The sequence below is a fragment of the Trachemys scripta genome, chromosome 8 (assembly GCF_013100865.1).
Source record: "Trachemys scripta elegans isolate TJP31775 chromosome 8, CAS_Tse_1.0, whole genome shotgun sequence".
Classification (NCBI taxonomy): domain Eukaryota; kingdom Metazoa; phylum Chordata; order Testudines; family Emydidae; genus Trachemys; species Trachemys scripta.
In genome coordinates, this window is record NC_048305.1 from 72,852,927 (window position 1) to 72,875,424 (window position 22,498).

The 22,498-nt window shown below is 38.7% G+C and overlaps 1 protein-coding gene across 2 annotated transcripts in view; it reads left to right on the forward strand.

Moving 5' to 3' along the window:
- The window catches only part of DPYD (dihydropyrimidine dehydrogenase), a 595,247-nt gene that overhangs the window by 387,950 nt on the left and 184,799 nt on the right, over nucleotides 1-22,498 (forward strand). For both annotated transcript variants that reach the window (XM_034779205.1, XM_034779204.1), the window contains one exon: nucleotides 14,775-14,939. In XM_034779205.1, the coding sequence (XP_034635096.1) occupies nucleotides 14,775-14,939 (165 nt within the window). The remainder of the gene's footprint in view (nucleotides 1-14,774; nucleotides 14,940-22,498) is intronic.

Below are 22,498 nucleotides of genomic sequence, written 5' to 3' on the forward strand. Positions count from 1 at the left end.
GTATTGTTTCTGGGTCATCTTTTTACAGACAATAGGGAAAGTAACCGGGGAGATGCAAGCACTGCCCAGAGCATGATCAGATGACATCTCCCACTGATAGTTACATTCAATATTTGTGGAGTCTCAGGGGTACCGAGACTTCTCTGGAAGCAAGATCTGCCAGAAAATGCCTCAAGCAATCAGCTCAAAGTGAAAATACACCAGGCTAGTCTATACTAAAACAGCTCATAAGTCCTGTTCAGAGTGAGCATGGGAAATCTGGAGGTTGAAGTCTTCAAAAGTTTCAGAAATGAGTGATGTTCCCCTTACCCAGTCAAAACTGCATTGTTCATTATCCACTTTAGCACAAATCTCACTTAGAAGACCTAAGCAGCACTTTGATATTTTTGAAGCAATCTGCTAGCTCATTTTTCAGAGCTCAAGAACCAAGCCAAAGCTGCTGTACTGTTAAGGTCTCAACAGAAATCTGTCTCAGGCTAAACTCTAAATCAGAGGCTGAGGTGGAATCTGTCCCTTTACAAACAACTGATGAAGGCAAGCAGAAGTGCTCAAATAGCTCTAATCTCTGATCACATTGATACTTGAAATAGAATCCTGAAATTATTTGCTCAACCGTGCTTCTCAGGTGTGTCCCTATATTAGATGTCTAGGTTCAGAGCAAATGTTGAAAAATTATTGAATCCAAACAGTTCATTCAATTGTAAAGCTGTGTCCATGTTGACATGATGTGTGCCATGTATATCAATAGGTTAGAGCATGCTACTACAACTGAGATCACTTGAAGTCCCATGTACCTTGGATTTATTGTACATGTTGGAGCCAATTGACTTTGTGGCATGGCATAAATAGGTATGGCACTGCTGATCATATCCTTAGTCATCTTTCTCAGCACTGGCTATCTTGTCATTTTGGCTGCATAGATGCATTGTTTTACTCTCATGATTAAGGAGCCATTTAGGAGATTTAAATATCTCTAGTTTTTTTCTGATAAGTTGTTGAGGGAGATCTTATTGCACTTTGCATTAAATTAGACCTGATCAAACAACGGCATTTCCATCTTGTAGGAAATTCCTATATTCTAATATTTGTTTTTGGCATGAATCAGGACCCCAAAAAGGCAAGCTATTGAAATATTTTGAGGAAATACAATTTCCAAAAAATGCAATTAGGAAATGTTGAAATGAAATGTTTCTTCATTTCAGAATCTAAATGTTTCATTTCAGTTTGTTGACCCAAAGGTAAACAAAATGTTTTGGGTTAGGTCAGTGTTCATCTACGTCCACCTGAACCACCACAGTGCCTCATGGGAGTTGGGGACATGATACGCTTGCACTACATTCTCTCCTGTGGGCCAGGCTCCCGGCCAAACTGTATTTTCCATGATATGCCACAGTGCCCTCATGAGTCCTGTTACTGTGGTATATCCTGGGAGATGAAGAACCCAGCCTAAAGGGGAGAATGGGGCATTACAGCAGCTTGGTGAAATTATCATTCAGCCAACCTGAAACAAAGTGAAAAATCAAAAATATTTCTCATGGAAAATTTAAATTTTGCAAAAATTGCATTTTCCATTAAAAACATTTTGACAGAGAATTCCCAACCAGCTCTATATTGAATGTTTGTCTTGTGTGTCATATTATATGGCAGTTGCTCTTGAATGATAGTACAATACTATTTTTTTATTTCATTGATCATTGGAGATCTCACTGGAACATTTTTGGAAACCATTTCAAAGATACTAGTCCCCAAGTATGGGAATCCATCATAACAGGACTTACATTTGGAGTAAAGAATCAATCTGTAAGCTTTGTTTATAAAATGCATAACAATAGATTGTCAATTAACCACACACTTTCCTTGTAGATTTTGGGATGTTTTATTGTGTTTTTTTTTCTTTTTTCTTTTTTTTTTTGTGTGTGTGGTGTTCTGTCTTTTTACTCAAAAAATGATTATTTGAAACAATTACTGACCATTATATCTCATCAGTGGTTTAACCAACTGATTGATGGTCATGCAGTTTATCAACTCAGAACTTTAAGCTATAGGAAATCTGTCTATAATGCAATGCAAGACCAGACACAAAAGTGAGTGCCATAATACACTTATTACCTTTTAAGTTTAAAGAATTATAGGTCTGTTCCTCTTTTCTTCCGTGGGTGAAATTTTGGACTAAACTGCAGTTTAATAGCAAAAGTAAAGTTCTGTCACAGATTTTATAAAATATATGACTATGTAGAAAATAGACAATAAGTTTTTCAAATATCCGTTGTTGTTTTTTTCCTTTTACCTCTTTCCTCACCCCCCCCCCACCCTTGCCCATCAGAAGAAACTGATATAAAGCAGTTTAGAGTTCGGAATTGCTTTGAAAGCATCTATTGTTCTAAGACTAATTTTAACCTTGTGATGGATTGCTTTTCGTATTCTATTGAATGTGATATCTAGTAATTGTTTGTCAAGGTTAAGTGCTATAGGACATAATACGTTTTAAAAATGATGTTTAGTAATTACCGTACAAGCATCTTTACATCCTAATGTCTAGAAGAATATAACTGAATAAGCATATCAGGCATAGAGAAAATATTATAAATTTGTGTTTTAATTTTTAAATTTTGCTACTATTTAACTTTCATTTTTTAATTTTTCTTTAGTTTTTTCCCTACATCTGCTCAAGAGAATGTAATTTTGTATGACAATGAAAAAAGAATCCTCCAGATTCAATGTAACTTTTTCTTTTAAGTATACCACTTAGCTAGAAACTAAAAAAAAATTAAAATGCACACACATTTTTCTCCTTCTTGATTTATCTTACTTTTATTGTTGATTTTTAAAAAAAATCTCCCAATTTAGAGCCATTAAAAACTTTTAGGTAATCAGATTGTACAGTTCCTCCTCTAATTAATGGGTTTAAGTTTCGCAAGGGCTTTGTTCAGTTTGGGTTTTATTGTTTATTTTTTAGCACAGGCACTAGAGTATTTTCTTTTACAAATCAAGGAAGCCAAGGATATGGATTTTTCTGGTTTTTGTATGATTTTATTTTATTTTGAACTTTCTTTCTACAGAACACACATTCTTCACCGCACATTTTAAAGAAGTTTGTTTTCTTGTTTACTAAGTCCCTAATGGCCAGCAGTGATTCAGTTTTTTTAATCTCTTTTCTTTACTGGCTTTGATTTTTTTTTTCTACATTGGCACACCTCTGCATTGTGCTAGGTGGTGTAATAACACAAAGGTTCTGCCCTGAAGAACATGAGGTTATGAAGAATCAAGAAAAAATACAAAACACAACAAAATGTTTAATGTTCGGTAGTCCACTCTATCAGCTTGTATTACATGTCCCCCTGTAGTGGCTGGCCTGGATAAGAACCTAGTGCTGCAACCTGCTGAAGGGTTACTCTTTTAGTAGAAGTTCTGAATTCAAGCATCTGTAATAGCCTGTGGCGAGTAATTGTTACATTTCCCCACAAATTTGTTTGGGTTACGAAATACAATTTAAATACCTCCTTAGTTAAACATTATTTTATTAATTTATTTAAAGACACATTAATGGCACCCACCACTTCAATGCCTGGGAGAGCTGAAATTTTTTTTAAAAACAACTATAATTTCACTTATGGTCATGTCACATACTATTTAGTAGCATATAAGTCCATTTAATAGATTTTTTTTAAATCAACTTGGTGACCTCCCCATGGGAAATCTTTTTTTAACATACAAAATAAAAAATAATACAAAGCAAACAGAAGTCAGTGGAATTACGTGATTCTCTTGTATCCTCACCAGGAGATACAAATTGTAGATAGCCTCCTTATCCAGCACTGCCCTGTTCAAACTCTCTGCCCAGTGCCAAGGCATGTGTTTGGAACTGTAGTCCCAGAGCTGCTAAGAATTGTAGGCTACCATAGCAAGGCATGCTGGGAGAGGGAGCCAAGGTATATAAATAGCTTTCTTCCCTCATAACAGTGAGATATTAGGAAGGAGCAAGAGTTGTTGGCATTCTGTCCATTTGGGGCCTTGGAAGGAGTCTGGAGGGAGCTAGATGACTAGAGAAGGAACCCCTGGAAAGGCAAGTTGAAATCTATTATGAATCCTAGAAATCTAGGTCTGGAAGGGACCTTGATAAATTATCTAGTCCATCCCTGCATGCTGAGGCAGGACCAATTGTACCTAGACCATCCCTGATAGGAGTTTGTCTAATATTTTCTTAAAAGCCAGTAATGACTGGGATTCCACAACCTCCCTTGGTAACCTGTTCCAGTACTAAACTATACTTGCAGTTAGAAATTTTTTCCTAATATCTAACCTAAATCTCCTTGCTGCAGATTAAGCCCATTGCTTTTTGCCTTACCTTCCATTGGCATGGAGAACAACTGATCACCATCCTCTTTATAAAAGCCTTTAATATATTTGAAAATTATGAGGTTCCCCTCAGTCTTCTTTTCTGAAAACCTAACAATCACATTTTTTAACCTTTCCTCATAGATCAGGTTTTCTAAACCTGTTATCATTTTGTTGCTGTCCTGTGGGCCAAACTGCATTGACTTCATCCCAAGTCAGTGACATTTGAATGGGGATGCAATTGTCCCAGGATCTTCTCTAATATGAGTACAGTTCAAAACACTTTTTCCATATTCTAATCTCATATGATTCTCTAATGATTTTGACCTTGTGCTATCTTAATCATAAGTTGCCAGTTGTGATTTCCTGTTATCTAAAAATTACAGTAGACATTGAAGTGGTATTCTAAGCAAATAACAATGATAGTTGCTTTCCTGGGAATGAAGCTAGATGGCCGCAGAATAAATATTGCATTTTTTTTTCTCACTTATCCTGGTTAAATCTTCAAAGAATAATGACACTGTGAAGAAAATTTTCCAAATATAGGCTAACGAGACCTCTCACCTTTATCATAATCAATCCTGTTTACAACAATATGCATGCTTCAGCACTTTTTCTCCAAGATCCAGATACATCCCCGCTTACCCCTCCTTCCTCCCCCCCCCCCCACACATACCCTGAGCTTCAGCCTCCCATACTACCTATTGATTTGGAAAGCTTGATCTTTCTTATCGGAGATATATCTTGGTTAAATGACAATGAACAAGATAGACTAATCCTCTACATATATTGAAAAAATAATGTTTTTGATTTTTTAAATAGTAATGGTTACTAAGTGCTGCTAGGAACAGCTTGGGGGGTTGCTCTGCAAGACATGCAAGCTGTCATAAATAAATAAGTAACAACCTTTATGTATACAGTAGCATAAAATCCCTCCTGGCCAGAAGTACTAAGGGGGTTAAGAAGCTCAAATAACCTGGTTGACACCTGACCAAAAGGACCAATAAGGAAAGAAGATACTTTCAAATCTGGTCGGGGGGGGGAGGTTTTGTTTGTGCTCTCTTTGTTTGTTCCCTCTCTGGACAGAAGAGAGACCAGGCAAGTAAAACATCTCCTGAATACATACCTGAAATGATACATCTAAAATTACAGAAATTGTAAGTAAGGGCAAAGAAATGCGTTAGATTATCTTTTGTTTTAGATGGTGAATTTTCCCTATGCTAATAGGGAGTTTTATTCCTGTTTTTTGTAACTTTGAAATTGAGCCTAGAGGGGAATCCTCTGTGTTTAAATCTTTTTATTACCCTGTAAAATTACCTTCCATCCTGATTTGTATGTGTGATTCTTTTACTTTTTCTTTAAATAAAGTTCTTCCTTTAAAAACCTGTTTGATTTTCAGTGTCCTAGAGACAAAGGGTCTGGTCAGTACTCACATTATTCTCAAGCCTCCCCAGGAAAGGGGGTGAAGGAGTTTGGGGGCATATTTTGGGGGAACAGGGACTCCAAGTGACCCATTTCCTGAATTTTTGTGTAAATCACTTGGTGGTGGCAGCAATACCATCCAAGGACAAGGAAAGGAATTGTACCTTGGGAAAGTTTTAACCTAAGCTGGTAGAATATAAGCTTGGGAGGTCTTTCATGCGGGTCAATCTGTACCCCAGAGTTCAGAGTGGGGAGGGAACCCTGACACAAGCACTGCTCATACTGAATTCAGACATTCTGATTATTTAGAGATGCTCAAATTTACTATATTCTGTCAAGTTAGAAAATGTGAAAAATGCATGTATCAAGCAGGTGCCTAGAGACACTTTATTTTTTATTTTTGTGTGTTTGTATGTATGTATGTATTATCGTAGCACCAAGGATCCCTGGTCATGGACCAGGACCCCATGGTGCTAGGCATTGTACAAACACAGAACAACCACCAAAAAAAGACCTTCCCTACTCCAAAATAGTTGTAGTCTAAGGCAAGAGACAACAGATATACATAGATGGGGGAGTACAAGGAAAGAATGAGTCAATATTGCTTGGCATGTTGGTCTGTGGACTCAGCACTCTGGCAGCTTAATTGTTAAGTTTTGTGTAAGCAAAGGATAGTTTTTTTAGAAATTTTTTTAAGATGGATCATGAGGTAGCCTTACAGATGGGAGCACCTTGGTTTTTTTGGGAGCATCTTCTAGCGTGAAGGGCAGCATGGGAGAAAGCACAAAGATGCTTGTTTGAAAATCTAACAAGTGGGCGATGGAGGCTGGCATCAAAAGACATCAAAATATTGTTTCATTATGCACATACTTGATTCCGCTTCAAGTGAAGCGTGAATGTTAGAGTTGTTTCGAGCTTTTCATCATTCAGCTATAACAGGGATCACTTTGGCACTCCCAATCCATATGAAATTGTCGAGAGTTCACTATTTATATAATCATCCACTTTTAGAAGTGAATGAGTTTCAAGTTTTCCAGATATTTGACAAAAATATCTGTGTTCCAAACTTCCTTGCCCTGTAACTGAAAGTCTGAAAAATACAATTTTTTTTTAATAATGGCAAAAGTGCATAGTTATAATAATGGAAAAAGTATAGGGTCATTGCAACTAAGGGTACATCTACACTACAGGGGGGAGTCGATTTAAGATACGCAAATTCAGCTACGTGAATAGCATAGCTGAATTCGACGTATCGCAGCCGACTTACCCCACTGTGAGGACGGCAGCAAAATCGACTTCTGCGGCTTTCTGTCGGCGGCACTTACTCCCACCTCCGCTGGTGGAGTAAGAGCGCCGATTCGGGGATCGATTGTCGCGTCCCGACGGGACACGATAAATTGATCCCCGAGAGGTCGATTTCTACCCGCCGATTCAGGCGGGTAGTGTAGACCTAGCCTAAGGCTGGTTTTATAACTTTAAAAAAACCTGCCCGATGCTATTGGAAAGATCAAGACTCTCCTGCTTTAAGCAAATGAAATGCTTTCCCCATAGAATTTGTTTTCCTATAGACTTTATAAAACCTGGGGAAGGGGAATTCAGCATAATTTGCCTAAATTCATGTAGATTTTCTGAGACCCTACTTCTGATATTTAAATAATAAGGATGGCACTGTAGTCAATGTAGTATTCTGGGAATAGGAAGTCTGTTCTTTTATACCACAATTGATTTTCTGTACTAACTTTGCCTACAAGTACATTGTACTTCGATAGTTTTACATATGGTAGCTTAACAAGATATTCATGTAGATTTATCCTCCTGTTCACAATGAGGCCATTGTGGCTATCTTAGTTCCTGCATTGACATTTAGTAAGTAGGAACCACAGTAACGTTCTGAAACCTATCCACTTAGTGAACATAAAATCATAGCTCCCTGGATGAAAGAAAGGTCAAATAAATTAACTTTTTAAAAGGTAGTAATATGATCATTTGGTTAAATCTTTTTCTCTTACCAATGAAAAGAAACTGGTAAAGGTCACATAGTTCACTAAACACAATTTTGTTTGTTTCATGTTCTAAATTTGAGAAAAGCTTAGTTCTGAGCACTTAAATACTTCCCTTGGCTTGGGGGCCCAATGCTGCAATGTACTGAATTCCTTCAACATCCCTTGTAACCAGTGAGAGCTTTGAGTTCTCAGTACCTTTCAAAAGCAACCCAGAGTGAGAAAAGAATATATTATAGCACTTTTTATAATGTGATTCAATTTCTTTAGCAAAACCAAGATTCTTATCTAAGACCTGTGAACATTTGTAAAGCAAAACATCTGTTTTTCAGTGACAAATAACATGCATAACAAGCTGAAGTTAATTTATTTGTAAAAGGGTACAGTGAATTCTTACCTTTTTACTTCCAGATCCTGAATATATTTGTTTATTATTGGTTTCCTTAAGCATTTTTTAAAATTCTTTTAGCTGTTTATTAAAACTCTTTAGCTAAGATATCTGTTTACAAAATAGTGCCTAAAAGCAAAGTGTGTCAAAGTCAGTACCTTCAGCAAATTAATACAAAGGTATCAGAGGTCTGATTTAAACTTGCCAAATAAGCAAAATTCAAATAGGTTTCTTTTCTAATATGTTTGCACAATATAATTACATGCACTGAAGAGGCATGACATTTGGCTATGTACCCATGTATTCTGCAGCTACATAATTCACTCCAACTAGCCTCTTGCCACAAAATTTTGCTCCAGCTTTTATTTAAAAAAAGTTTCTAGGACACATGGTTGTGAAGATAAAACTGTGAACTCTGAAGATGAAGTGTTGTCTTCCTGAGTCGACAGAAAGCCTAAAACAAAAACTACATAATGCAGTTTTGACTTGATACAAAAATCTAGCGCAATCATTTAACTGAAAATGTGAAACAATGTAGAATAAGTTATTCATATAATAAAATAAGACATGTGCTGATATAGTGGTTGTATGCTTTGTTATTTAATTTGTTGAAAACTTCCAGGTTTTTTAGTTTCATGAATTTGTCTCAGAACTCATGGACAGCTACATGAGAATTCAGGAACCTACGTGGAAAATGTTGCCTCCAGTGTGGCTGGAGCATGGCCTGGAGCAAATGGAGCTCGGTCAAGGCTCTAGAATCAGCTCCATTTACTGTTCTCATTAAAAAATGAAAATGAATAGGTACAAATAGGAATCCCCAAATGTAGCATGGTGTCACGTTCCCAGCATGCACCCAGTGCTCACAAGCAGCTAGAGGGTGAGGAAAGATGTTAAGCAATGATGGTGTTTTCATCTATGAAATGCTGCTTTCTTTGGCAATATGATGAACTTCATTTGAGGAGACGTGGGGTCTGTTTGGTGTCCTTTCTGAGAGGTAAAGAGCCGCTCCCCCCCCTCCTTTGTGTAGCCCTGGTGGTTCAGTGGCTGAGAAATTGCTGCCACGCAGGCTGATCCCATGTGCAGCCAGTCCCTTGTCTGTCTTTCTCTTGGCCTGTTTTAGCTCCCCTGCATAATGTGTGTCTGGTTGGAGTCCACTGAGGAAGATAGTTTTTTCTAAGCCTGAAATCTGTAGTCGTTTGAAAGACTTCCACTGGAAACAAACAAATGTCCTGTGGGCCATTGTATTTATTTGCCTTTGTCGCTCTGATTTCCCAACCATGTTTTTTTCCATGGCTTTGTCTTTAATTAAGCTTGGGGCAAAAACAAGCATTGAACTGTCTGGGTGGCTCTTAATTAAGAGTCTTCTGTCCTTGCTTTTTAAGGGCTATGAAGGTTTCATGCTGTTTAACTGTAGTTTGGCTGGTTATTATTTCCATAGCATGTGGAGATAAGAGGAACTGGTGTCACCTTGGGTAATGTTTCTGTGGTTTTTGGGATGAGTATTCAGCACCCTTCCAACTCCCCACTTCCCCATAGTCGTCTAAAATTACAGCTGCATCCAAGGACCAGGGAAACTCCATTCATCTAGGTTACCCATTTATCATAACAAGCCTTTTTAGAATCAGGATCAGGGCACGATGTGCCACCTTTCAAGCTTCTCTGTTTAGATTCCATTTTCGTGTACTTCTTTAAATACAGTAGCAGCAAACAGAGATTTATATGATGATAAATTCTCTCCTTGAAGATTAAGAGATGAGCAATAATCACAGGTAGCGTTATTTGCCCACACCATAGTCATAAGAAGAAAACCACAGGTTGAAACAAAGTGGCAAAAAAAAAACTCCTTTAACACTTTCTTGGGGATGTAGCAGTGAGGATACCTGAGCTATCCTGATCTGAACTTTTAGTTTTGGAAGAGACTATTTAAAAGCTCTGATAACATAATTTTCCATGTAATTAGGGCCTTAGCAAGTGTTGGTGAGAAGCTGTGCTGTTGTTAGAAACACATTTCTGTCATTGAAAAAGAGGAGAGGTTGGCTGAAACCCAGCTCTGAACCAGTGATCTCTAGATCATCTGTCTAATGGACTCCCTACTGTGCTTTTTTAGTTGTGATGAGAGATTGGGAGGAGGAAGGTGATGGCAAAGGAGGTTCTGGATAGATACTCCATGCTAACTCTACTGGGAAGATTTTGTTTTCTTTTGGTGGTTTGATTTTATTTTACATGCCATTCTTGCAACTCTGTCTATTGGTGAAAATGAAAAGGATTCTGGAAGAAAGAGAGAACAAAAATATTCATATAAGGTGGTAGACTGCAGGAGCTGTTATCATGGCCTAAGCCTGTGTGGGTATGTCTGTACTGCAGTAAAAGCCCCGCAGCACTGAGTCTCAGAGCCCGGGCTCCAGCCTGAGCCTCAATGGTCTACACTGCAATTTTATAGTCCTGCAGCTTGAGCCCCACAAGGTCAAGCCATCTGACCCGGGCCAGCCACGGTCAGGCCGTGGGTCTTTTATTGCAGTGTAGAAATACCCTGAGGTTACTGGCTAACACCTTTGGCTTGCTGGGCTGGCACCTTTTTCCATCTGGATGATGTGAAACACAGGCTTGATGTGGGCACAGCGGTGAAAAGAGGACAGACACATGAATGGATTTTAATCAGCAAGCCACAACTTTTATTAAATGTAAACACAGGGGAGGGGTGTCACCTGACCAGCATCCATACCCTCCTATACCAGGTATTTAATTGGTTCCAGTGCAGGAGTTACAGGGCTCCTATCATATAATCCATAACTTGGGGTAGACTGTCCTCAGCCTACCCCAGACTCAGCTCAACCTACTCCCCCCCCCATCTTCCTCAAGGGGGACAGAGGTTGCAGAAGGGTCATGACCTCGGCCTGCAAGGGCTACAAGGTCTCTCCCTATCTCATGAGCCCAAAACCCATCACCAACATTCCAGGTCTTTTATCTCTTGGAACCATTCATTTTATCCTTTTCATTGCACTGGAAACTGTCCACCAGTTGCAACAAATTAACAACTCAACCAGATATCTCAGTTGAATACCAAGCACATTCCTGCCTAACCTGCTGTGACTTCAGGATGCTGCAAGGCAGGCAAAAAACTCCCCAGTCATCCACACTCCTCCCCCACCCCCAACTGGCCAATGGCTGCCACAGACTCCAAAGGGGAAGGAGGAGCTATTGTATGTCCCTCAGCAAGTGTCTCATACTCTTGCCACTGAGGCTGTCCCCTTTTCATCTCTGGTCCCATCAAGTTTCCCCACCCACTGAAGTAGGTGGGTGGCATTTCTGTTATGAGTAGCATCTGGGCTGAGATCAAAGCACTGGCATTTGTGAAGTAATTTAATAGGAAGACAATGGAAATTATTTACTAATTCTCAAGGGATGGTGGAAGGGAGAGGAAAATATAATGCATACCCGCTCTACACTATCATGATATCTGCATTAACCACAATATTTGCAATCCTGTTTTTCTCTCAGTCGTGTTCAGAGGATTGACTGGACAATTTTTAGTGAAAGTGAAGCTGAGGTGTTGAGTGAAATATATGTTTGCAATATAAAAGAGAATATTATAATAGTAGGGAGACCGAATGGGTTTTCTTCTGAGATTACAGAATGATTATGGGAATGGTAATAGATTAACTCATGCAGATTACTTGGTATGATTTCTGTGTATGTGAATGTACATATTTACCCAAAATATTTCAATGTACACAGAGAGAGAGAAAGAAAAAGAGAAAACAATTTAAATGTGAAAACAAATGAAAATTACCAGAAATTTACATACAATGTGAAGAAAAGTCCTTTTATCCTCTGTAACTCTAGCATTTGGCAGATTCAGGAATAAATAATCTTTTGTGGCAAGGGTATACCTTATCAAACATATGCAGATAAGTGCTAATTAATGCTAATTAAGGTTTCCTGTCTATCTAGTTGGAAAAATGTCCAAATGTTATGAAATCCAGTTAGTATGCCTATTACCCTAATTGTTTTATAGGGGATGGTTCTTAATTAAAATATGTAAATTGACCTTAATTGCTATATACTAATGGGGGTTCATGTTATCTCACTAAAAGTGACAAGATGGTGAGGAGGGGTACTTAAACAAATAATTCTGATGAAACCTTAACTAACTGACCTTTATTCAAAATTATTTTTAATTAGAAATTGGCAAAAGAAGCATTTTTCCATCTATGTTTCTCTTTAAATTTAAATAATGTCAGAATATTACAGATCTTTAATATAGATATAAGGCATTTGTGAATTGTAGCTTAATTATTCCTAACAAACAAGTTAATTTTGTATTTGTTTACTGTTTGTTATGAAATGATGTGATGATCTTAGATTAATCTGAGGGGGAAAATTATGTTTTACAAGACTGGATTTGAATTTGTAGCTACTATTTATTTATTTATGTATTTATTTATTTATCTATCTTTCTTACTCCATCATTATGATGTTGAAGTCTGATGTACTGGTACTGCTAATACCCAGGGCCTTTTCTTTTGACAGCTGAAGCTCCAATACTGCTATTACATGCCTGGACCACTTTTTCTCATATAGACCCCCCCTTTGACTTTAGTGTAGTATAAAACTCAGGATTTGCCTTTACTGGGATGCAGGGCTGTGCCTGGGTATATGCAGTTGAAGGATTGGGATCTACATGAAAGTTTTTTTGTACAATCATACATAGAGTCTACTTTAAATCAAAAACAAATTGTTTAAATTATACTTTGTATGTGGATTTTCTTATATAGTTTAAATAGCTTGTAGTGGTATGTTTACACTTAAAGAGCAAAATGTGTACTTCCAGTCTAAACTAAGGAAAAACAACAATAGAGAACATAAATAAAGTTGTCATGAGAGAGAGAGCTCTGTGTTTGTGTGTGCATATCCTCTTTCACAGGCTGTAGTAACTCTGAGAACAAAATGGCTGCTGAACTTGCGACACAGAAATTTAAAGATGTAGGAGATAGAAAACAAAAGGCATTACAGTCTCATATCTGCATATACCACAATGAACTGGCATAAATATAATAAACGTACATTTTCTACAAAATTCATTGGCTCACAAAAACCTATGTAGGCCCCTCTGCATACCAGGGTGGCTGCACCCCCTGCATGCTGCAGAGAGGACATAGCTGGGATACAGAGGGGCTCTTTAAAGAATTTTGTATTCCAGTTACTCTCAAACTATACCTCTTGATACCTAAAAACATTTAAAAGTAATGCTGTTACCTAACACTTCAGCATAAACTGACCAAAAAAAGCTAGTAAATATAAATCTACATACAGAAAAGATGCATCTATTTTATATAGCTCTTGCCCATTTTTGGTGTATTTGCTATATTATAGTCCAAAATACATTCATTTGTGGCCCTTGATCCATAATTACAGAGATGCAATAACCCACTACACCTAGATAAGGGGGGGCAGAAAGTAACCAATCACTATAGCAGTCTGTTCACTAGACAGTGCTTCTCAAAGCTGGTCCACTGCTTGTTCAGAGAAAGCCCCTGGCGGTCCGGGCCAGTTTGTTTACCTGCCGCGTCCACAGGTTCGGCCGATCGCGGCTCCCACTGGCCGCAGTTCATCGCTCCAGGCCAATGGGGACTGCGGGAAGCCGCAGCCAGCACATCCCTTGGCCCGTGCCACTTCCTGCAGCCCCCATTGGCCTGGAGTGGCGAACCGCAGCCAGTGGGAGCCGCGATGAGCCGAACCTGCGGACGTGGCAGGTAAACAAACTGGCCCAGACCACCAGGGGCTTTCCCTGAACAAGCAGCGGACTGGTTTTGAGAAGCACTGCGCTAGAATAGTGTTTACACTGCACCTGTGTTTGGGGAATGGATTCCATTCCCACTCGCACAACTGGCACTCTCAATAATAGTTTAGTCAGTTTCATCCTTAGGACCAGATTCTGCAATTTTGTGCATGTAAGTAACTCCCAGATAACAGGGGCAACCAGCTAATACAGAGGAAACAGTGAAACCCACTAATGAATGTGTGTTACTGGTCCCCGTCTCTGCCAATTTGGAGAGGATGAGTTGACAGCCCCTAGCTACAGAACCTTGGCCGTTAGCTCAGGCAGCTCATGCTTTTAGCTCTGGAGATCCCCTGTTCAGTCCCCAGTGTGTTAGGCAAGATAACAGCCATCGTGTAAGTGTGGGCTCATCTAGGATTTATGTGACAGCCACCATCTTGACTGACACACCAGGGATTGAATCAGGGACTTCCAAAGCTAAAAGCATGAGCTGCTACAGCTTGAGCTTGGTAGCTGGGATCTGTAACGACTCATATCTTCTGTGATCAACATGGGCAGGAGGGGACCTGCAACTCACCAGTGGATTACGTTGGCACAGAGTGCTCTGGAATGCATAAAGCAATCAAACGGGGGGGAAAAAACATCATTGTTTTACTTCAGTCTCTAATCTTAGATGTTACTTGCAACAAAAGTGCATATAGAATTTTGGATGGAAGTGTGTTTTAAATGGATGGTTTCCCTTTCATTAATACATTGTAGTATATACACCATTTATAGACTCTATAGGAATGTGATTTTTGTTTTTTTACTTTGTAAATCAATCTGAAAGTTTTTTACTGTGTTTTAACAGGACATTGTAACCAATGTTTCTCCAAGAATTATACGTGGAATTACATCAGGCCCCATATATGGCCCAGGTCAAGGCTCTTTCCTAAATATTGAGCTTATCAGTGAGAAAACTGCAGAATATTGGTGTAAAAGTGTCACTGAACTGAAGGCTGACTTTCCCAACCGAGTAAGTACAACTCAAACATAAGAATGCTGTATGTATATTGAAAGCATTCAGTTTATAGATTCATAAATATTGATGTATGTAATATATTTTATTAAAGAATCTGCCAATCGCTTTGCTGTTGTAAAAACAGACTACAAAAAACAAAAAAATAAAAAACACCCACTTAAAAATTCATCAGAACAATCTCCACGATAGGGTAAAAGGATGCTACACTGACACCACACAAACAGATGAAAAAAGAGATGCATTAATACTTGTTTTGTTTCGCTGATTTTTCACTCATGTGGAAAGTCTCCCAGCTGGGTGATGGTGTTGGGTGTCTGTGCACCAAAGTGTCTCCAACACCAGCCCTGCCCAGAATGCCATTTTGGGGGCAGACAAGGACAGATCCAGTGGCCCCAATACCCTGTGCAGCTGGCATAGATGGGGTACAGCCACTATTCTAGCCCATTAGAATAGTATTTTTGAGATGGCTGTGCATCAGCCAAGCACCCTTGTGCTAGGTTCAGAGTGGAAATCACTTCCCCGAGCAATCTGCCCCCAAACTTTACAGAGCTTGAAAACTCAAGATTTACATGGCTGGAATGGATTTCTCCCTTCACAAGCATTTAGCTTAGTCTGATTCTGCTCAGTCTTCTGGGTTCTTCTAATTCCAATTAAGCGTGATTAGAGACTTAAAACAATTAACAGCACAGTGACTCCCATACTAACAGTACTTCATCTTATTTTCATTGTCATTCACTCATCACTTGGTACAAATCCTTACAAGTATTCAGTCCAGTCAAGAATTATTTTAAGTATCAGCAGAGAGTACATAATCTGTGGCATACTGACTATGGATTGTCAATAAATCAATATTACGTGACCAACAGAGGTAAGGGAGTTGAGTTTGGGTTAAGAAAACTCCATTCAACCAGACAGAACTACTCATCCCTGAGAATAACCAATCATCATGATAGGCCAGATACATAATCAGCATGACCTGTGAAATGCCTAGACCCTTTAATCAAGACTGAGCAGGTGATTTAGGTCCCATAAACATAGGCCTGGTCTACGCACAGATAATGTACCAGAATAACATTTTCTGTTAGGGGTGAGATTTTTTTAGCAAATTTTTAGCAAAATAGTTATATCAATACAACCCCTAGTTATACTCCAAATAAGCTATACCACTAGGACTTCCCAAGTAAACAAATTTTCCATTTTGCAAGGACTTCAGAGACCTTTCAGAATTTTTCATTAAAGAGAGAGAGACCTCAGAATAGCCAATAGTCTGGTAGCTAAGGCACTCACTTGGGATGTGTGAGACTTAGGTTCCAGTCCTTGCTCAGATTCCGGCAGAGCAGGGACTTCAAACTGGGTCTCCCATATCCTAGGTGAGCACCCAACCACAGGGCTATAGAGTCAGTCAGTCTTCCTCTGGCGTAGTGAATATTTTATTATTTATAGATACTGGAACAGTTCCAACCAGGGGCAGGGAGAAATCACCAGTGAAAGATTGACTCTGTAGTGTGTAGGGCACTCCCCTGGGATGTCAGAGACTCAGGGTCAAGGTCCTGCTCTGCCTGGTTCAGAGCACGAACACATTTAACTTATGAGAGGAACTTCAGAATTTTAGGTAATGGCATTCAATGCATTGGAACCATTTTTAGGATACACTCTCTTTTCTCTTGTTTATCCATCTCCTCTGCCAGCTGCTACCAGGAAAGGAGTCATTGAAGCCAGGATTAATGAATCCATGTGCTGGCAGAAACAAATGCCTTGTCCATTGAGTACTAGTTATTTGCCTCAGATGAAACTTCATTGTTATGTGTGGAATTAAGGAATTGCAAGAAAGAGAACACCAGCAAGTGGGAGAATAAACTATAATGTAATCGATTTCCTCTATCTAGAGTGTACAAGAACAGAGAGAGAAGAAATATTTGTCTACAAATATATTTAACCTTCCATGAAACCAGAACTATAATAACAAGTTTTTACATATTTAAATATACTTTTTAAACAGACTAACACTTTTTTCTTGTTTGTACTACCTCCCATTTACTGTATTTCTATGTTTCTTCTATTTCTTCAAAGCAAACAATATATAGTTTTCCTGTTATCTGGCCCTCATTCCTTGCTTTTATTATGCTTTCTTCCCATTTTCAGTTTTCATTCCTGAAGTGTGAATACAGTTAACTGTCAGGAAAAAAGTGTGAGAATGTCATGAATCAAGAAGTTGTAGTTAAATGCAGAGCAAATGTCCCATTTGACCTAGATATTGCTGCATGTGGAAGATTTGCTACTGTGCTGTAATTCTTGCATTACCAAGGCCCAGTGGGGTGAATAAAAGGTGGGACTGTGAATATGAAAATAATTTTCTTAATTTTATCATTTTGATTTTAATGAACATCCTTAATTTGAGTCCTTGACCATTCTGAGTACTGTACACAATGGTTTGTCCAAGCAGAATTTATAACTCTACCCCTGGGAAAGACATTGTTCTGCAGCTTTCACGGAATATATATTACAGCATTTTGTGGATGAGACCAATTCAGAATTAGTAGTAAATGCAACGGTTTAGTTTAAGAAAATTGTAGAGCTTCTGAGAGCCAGGAGCTATATTAAAATGAGTCCAAGTAGTCACCGTTCTGAGGATTAACTTTTCCTGATCCAATCCCTACTGTATGAGTTATTACTTTTAGAATATGAATTTTGCTTTAGCATTCTAACCCTGCCTGACTTTTATAGAATCTTAGAGGTTGTTTACATTACATATGGATATGCAAAAAGTAGCTTCTAGCAGCATAATTTTGGTTTGCTCACAGGCATTTTTTTTTTCAAATTTGTCCATGAATTAAACTAAGAACCATAATCATTATAATGGTAAATTCATTGCTAACTGAGAACAGATTTTTGTTCACTGAGTAGAAATCTCTTGATGCTTATTATGAAATGCTCTGTATAATTACAACTTGCAGAAATTGTTTTTCTACAATCCTGTTCATTCCTCTAGAAAAGCATTTTAAACCAGACATTTATTGTTTTGTTAAGTTTTTAAAAAGGGGGAAAAAACACTTTTTGAGCATTGTGTGAGTGAACTTAATTAACAAGCAAAAAATGACATTATCAGCTCAAATGAAAGCAAAGCAGAGATGAGGACACAAAAGTGGTTTACAATAAAGAAAATTATCTTGCTATAGTAAATAGTAAAATCAAACCAGAATTGATATTTAATTACTTTTGCTTTGTAATACAAATAGTTTTAGGCAAAACCTCTTTTTAGACAAAGGGAATATGAACTAAACTGCTTGCATAGGGTTAAGCATTAACTCCCTAGAAAGTAAACCCTCATTAGCATCCTTTCAGTTGCCATTAGGGTGATAGTCATCTATAGTGCAAAGGAAATTCTGAAAATTATCCCAGCTTTGGCTCGGGCTAGTACTAGATTTCCCATGGCCTTGTATGAAATAAGACCTGTGGGCAGAGCTTAGTGATGAAGTCACAGCTAATAATATATTTGACTCTAGGCAGAGTTTGCAGATACCTTGTACAGTCACTTCCCTCTCACCCCAGGAGGGGAAGGGCCATTTGAAGGGAAGGAAAGAGTGCCATTGCCCTTGGCTCTCTCACACTTGCTTCCCACTGTCTTAGATAGGTGATCTCTAGGCACTTCCTCTGTCCCCCATTCCAGGTGGCTGCTTCTCTTGCCCCTGAGTTCAGCAGAGCCCGCTGCACTATTGGAAGCCTCCTTTAAGGTGCTGCTGCAAATGCATCAATTGTTATAGTAGATAACACTGGTCTTTGGCTGATCTGCAGGCATTTGGGGAAGGCCCCACAGCTTATTTCTGGGGGAGGCAAACCCAATCACTCTGCTGGAATAATGGAGGAGGAACACTCTGAGGGGCTTCCTCTCTCTGAACTACATCCAGTGGGTTTTAATATCTGAGAAGATTGTTATGAAACATTCAGAGTCAGTTACATGGTGGGATAACACAAGAATGGATTGTTTTGATTTAGCGGAAGGGGTTTGTGTCATAACGCAGAGGTTCTCAATGCGGCACCAGCAAAACTGTGGCTATATGGGGTTTGTTTTCTCCTGAATTTGTTCAATATCCATACTGTTTGTTCTTTGAAAGGCAGAAATGAAAGAATGGGCACATTTACCAAGAAATTTGATTTCATACGAACTTCAGGCTTCAGTTAATTTTATCCTAAGTAACCTTTTAAAATGTAAATCAGTGCTTTGGTCCTCTGTTAACATAGGGTATGTCCACAGAACAGTTAAACACCTGTGGCTGGCCTGTGTTATTTGACTTGGGCTCGTGGGACTCTGGCTGTGGGGCTGCAAAACTACACTGTAGACATTCGGGCTCAGTCTTGAGCCGCGGTCTGGGATCCTGTGAGGGAGGAAGGTCCCAGACCCCGGGCTCTAGCCTGAGCCCAAACATCTACACTGAAATTTTACAGTTTGGCAGCATGAGTGTCACGAGCCCGAGTCAGCTGACATGGGCCAGCCATGAGTGTTTAATTGTTCTGTAGACGTACCCTATGTTAACAGAGGACCAAAGCACTGATTTACATTGTGAAAGGTTACTTAGGATAAAATTAACTGAAACCTGAAGCATTGCGGAATACTGTTGCCAGTCACTCAACAGGAACAATTCTGTAAATGCTGTCCCACTGGCACCTCATTCGTATCAGTGAAGTGTTAATTGAAAACTTAGTTGTGGCCATTTAAAGAAAATATTATGTAGCATTAGAACCTCATCTGAGGTAGCTTTTAAAAACACAGGGCCCAAGACACCCAAGACAGTGTCACTTCAATCACTGGGGTTCTATGTGTGACAGTGCATTAGGCCTATCTGTATTTATGGCCTCCCTCTCATTTCATAAGATGTCACTTTTTTCACTGGTTTGAATGGGCCACCTGCCTGTCTTGTCACATTACTTGAATTGAAAGATTAAGAGGCTTTTTGACATCAAAATGTCTTCACTGCAGTGTTGCCTACGGATTTTGGTCATGAACCTGTTCAGGTTTTTAATATTGTTTTTCATTTTTGTCCATATGTGGTATCTAGCACTTAAGGATTTATCACAATGCACACTTATTAATGGGGAGAGTACACTCTAAACAGATAAATGCTATTCCTTAGTACTAAGCAGAGGCCACTTAACAGTTGGCAAAGATGGAACAATTTGTTTTTGTTTTTCAAACAGTATTGCGTACCAAAGGAGTGAGTCTGAATTAATACAATTCGGAAACCTTATCAATGCATGGGTCTCAGAGACAAAATGATGACCAGACAGAGACTGTATAAATCTTAGCATTGGTCAGAGAAAAGTGAAGGAAGAGAGAAATGAAAACCAAAATTATCAGATGGGAGCTTCAAATAAATATGTTTGAGAGGAGATGAGAGTATTAATAATGTAAATAAATGAAAGTGAAGAAAAAGAGGCTCCATGTGAAGTGACCATTAGGACAGAGGCCAAATAAAGTCTCTGTTCCAACACTACATGGAGTCCTAGCATTGTAATGAAGAACTGAAAGAACCGACCCCCCTGAAAGTTGAATAAATCACTTATCTAATAAAACATGAGGTATTTGATGGACAATATTGGGATTTTGAGGATTAAAATGAGCCCCATCCGTACTGAGACTTATGACTCCATTGCCTCAGCACAAGTATTCAGAATTTAATATATCAGTAGAATGACTGATTTGTTGAGGAATGTCGAAAAAGATTTTAAACCATGCAAGAGAGTTTTGTGCAAAAATGTTATGCTCACATTCTGGAGGTTAGCTGCATGGGCCCATCAGTTTTGCTTGAGATTGCTGAACTTTTATGGCAGCAGTGCATCTTTGGTGTGCTGCTCATGTGCCAGTAAAACAGGTAAATCTCTTCACAGTCCTTCTGCAAGAATGCAATTGTGAGATTGCCTTCAGTGACTGCAGAGAGCCAGGATCTGATGGTGTTAAAATGAATGGACATCAGTGAAGGTGTATGGACAGCTTATTCTCATAATCAAAACATTTAATGTAGCTCTTAGTTGCCATAGCTTAAACCTTCTGATTTGTGTTGCTAAATCATCAGCTTACATTAAATTATTTTTGGACTCTTCCAGCATGTGTATGTGTTTACATCATCCCGTAACTGATGGGAGTTTTTAGAGTCTCTCATTAAAATCAACCTCTCTGACACAGTGTGGGAGTGTAAGATTGAAAGCGTAAATGCTTTGGGGTGGTGTTACAATGATGTACAACATGCATTGCTGGCTCTATTAGAAAGTACAAGACACACTTTTGTCTAGTGGATGAAATAATTTCCTCCACTCTTTTACAGCTCTAAATGGCATGTCCTGGAGTAAGATGGTAAGAACAGTAAGCAAAGTTATGCAAAATCTCAATGTGTGAACTGATGTAGCAAACAGTTTGGTCCAGAATACACACTAGTGCAGTGCAGAAGAGGACTTTGAAGGGGCCCTAAATGATGGAAAAGAGCTTGCAGAAAAATTTGTCAGTCACTGCAGCACTGACAGAAATCCATGTGAAATGAGCAAAATGTCTGGAAAATGGATGTGAGCGTAAGCCTAAAATAGTTGCAGAAGGAGAATTCAGGATTAAATATTTGCAGTATTACAGCAGGTTGAGTATTGAAAGTTTATGGGGAACTTTTTGGGGTCCTAGGAGAATACAAATACATTTTGGGTTCTTGTATTAGTCTAAGTACAAAAGTACCAGATGGTCGGCTGAGGCATGGATTAAGTAACTCTGATATAGATGTCAAGGATGTTAGTGAGTTGATAAAACTCATCCTTGCTCATACCATGCTCTTGGACCCCAGAAGTAAATTTAATAATCTGGTCTTCCCATTGCTGCTTCTAATGTGTGTACTGCCCTCAGAATATTTCTGACAGTCCCTGTGACAGTTGCCTCATCAAAAAGCAGCTTTTCAAAACTGAAGCATATAAAGAAATATTTTTGTTTAACTATAGTATGTCCCAGGAACACTTGTCAGAACTAGCCGTGCTATCAATAGAAAGAGAGATCAGTAAATCACTGGATTTCAGACAAATGATTGACTTCTTTGTAGCATGGATTTTTAAAAAATAGCATTGTATTTTGGTTTCAGAGTAGCACCCGTGTTAGTCTATATTCGCAAAAAGAACGGGAGTACTTGTGGCACCTTAGAGACTAACAAATTTATTTGAGCATAAGCTTTCGTGGGCTACAGCCCACTTCATCAGATGCATAGAAAGGAACATATAGTAACGTGTATATATACACATACAAAGAACTTGAAAAGATGGGAGTTGCCCTACCAACTCTAAGAGGCTAATTAATTAAGATGAGCAATTATCAGCAGGAGAAAAAAAAACTTTTGTAGTGATAATCAAGATGGTCCATTTCAGACAGTTTGACAGGAAGGTGTGAGGATACTTAACATGGGGAAATAGATTCAATGTGTGTAATGGCTCGGCCATTCCCAGTCTCTATTCAAGCCTAAATTGATGGTGTCTAGTTTGCATATTAATTCAAGTTCGGCAGTTTCTCCTTGGAGTCTGTTTTTGAAGCTTTT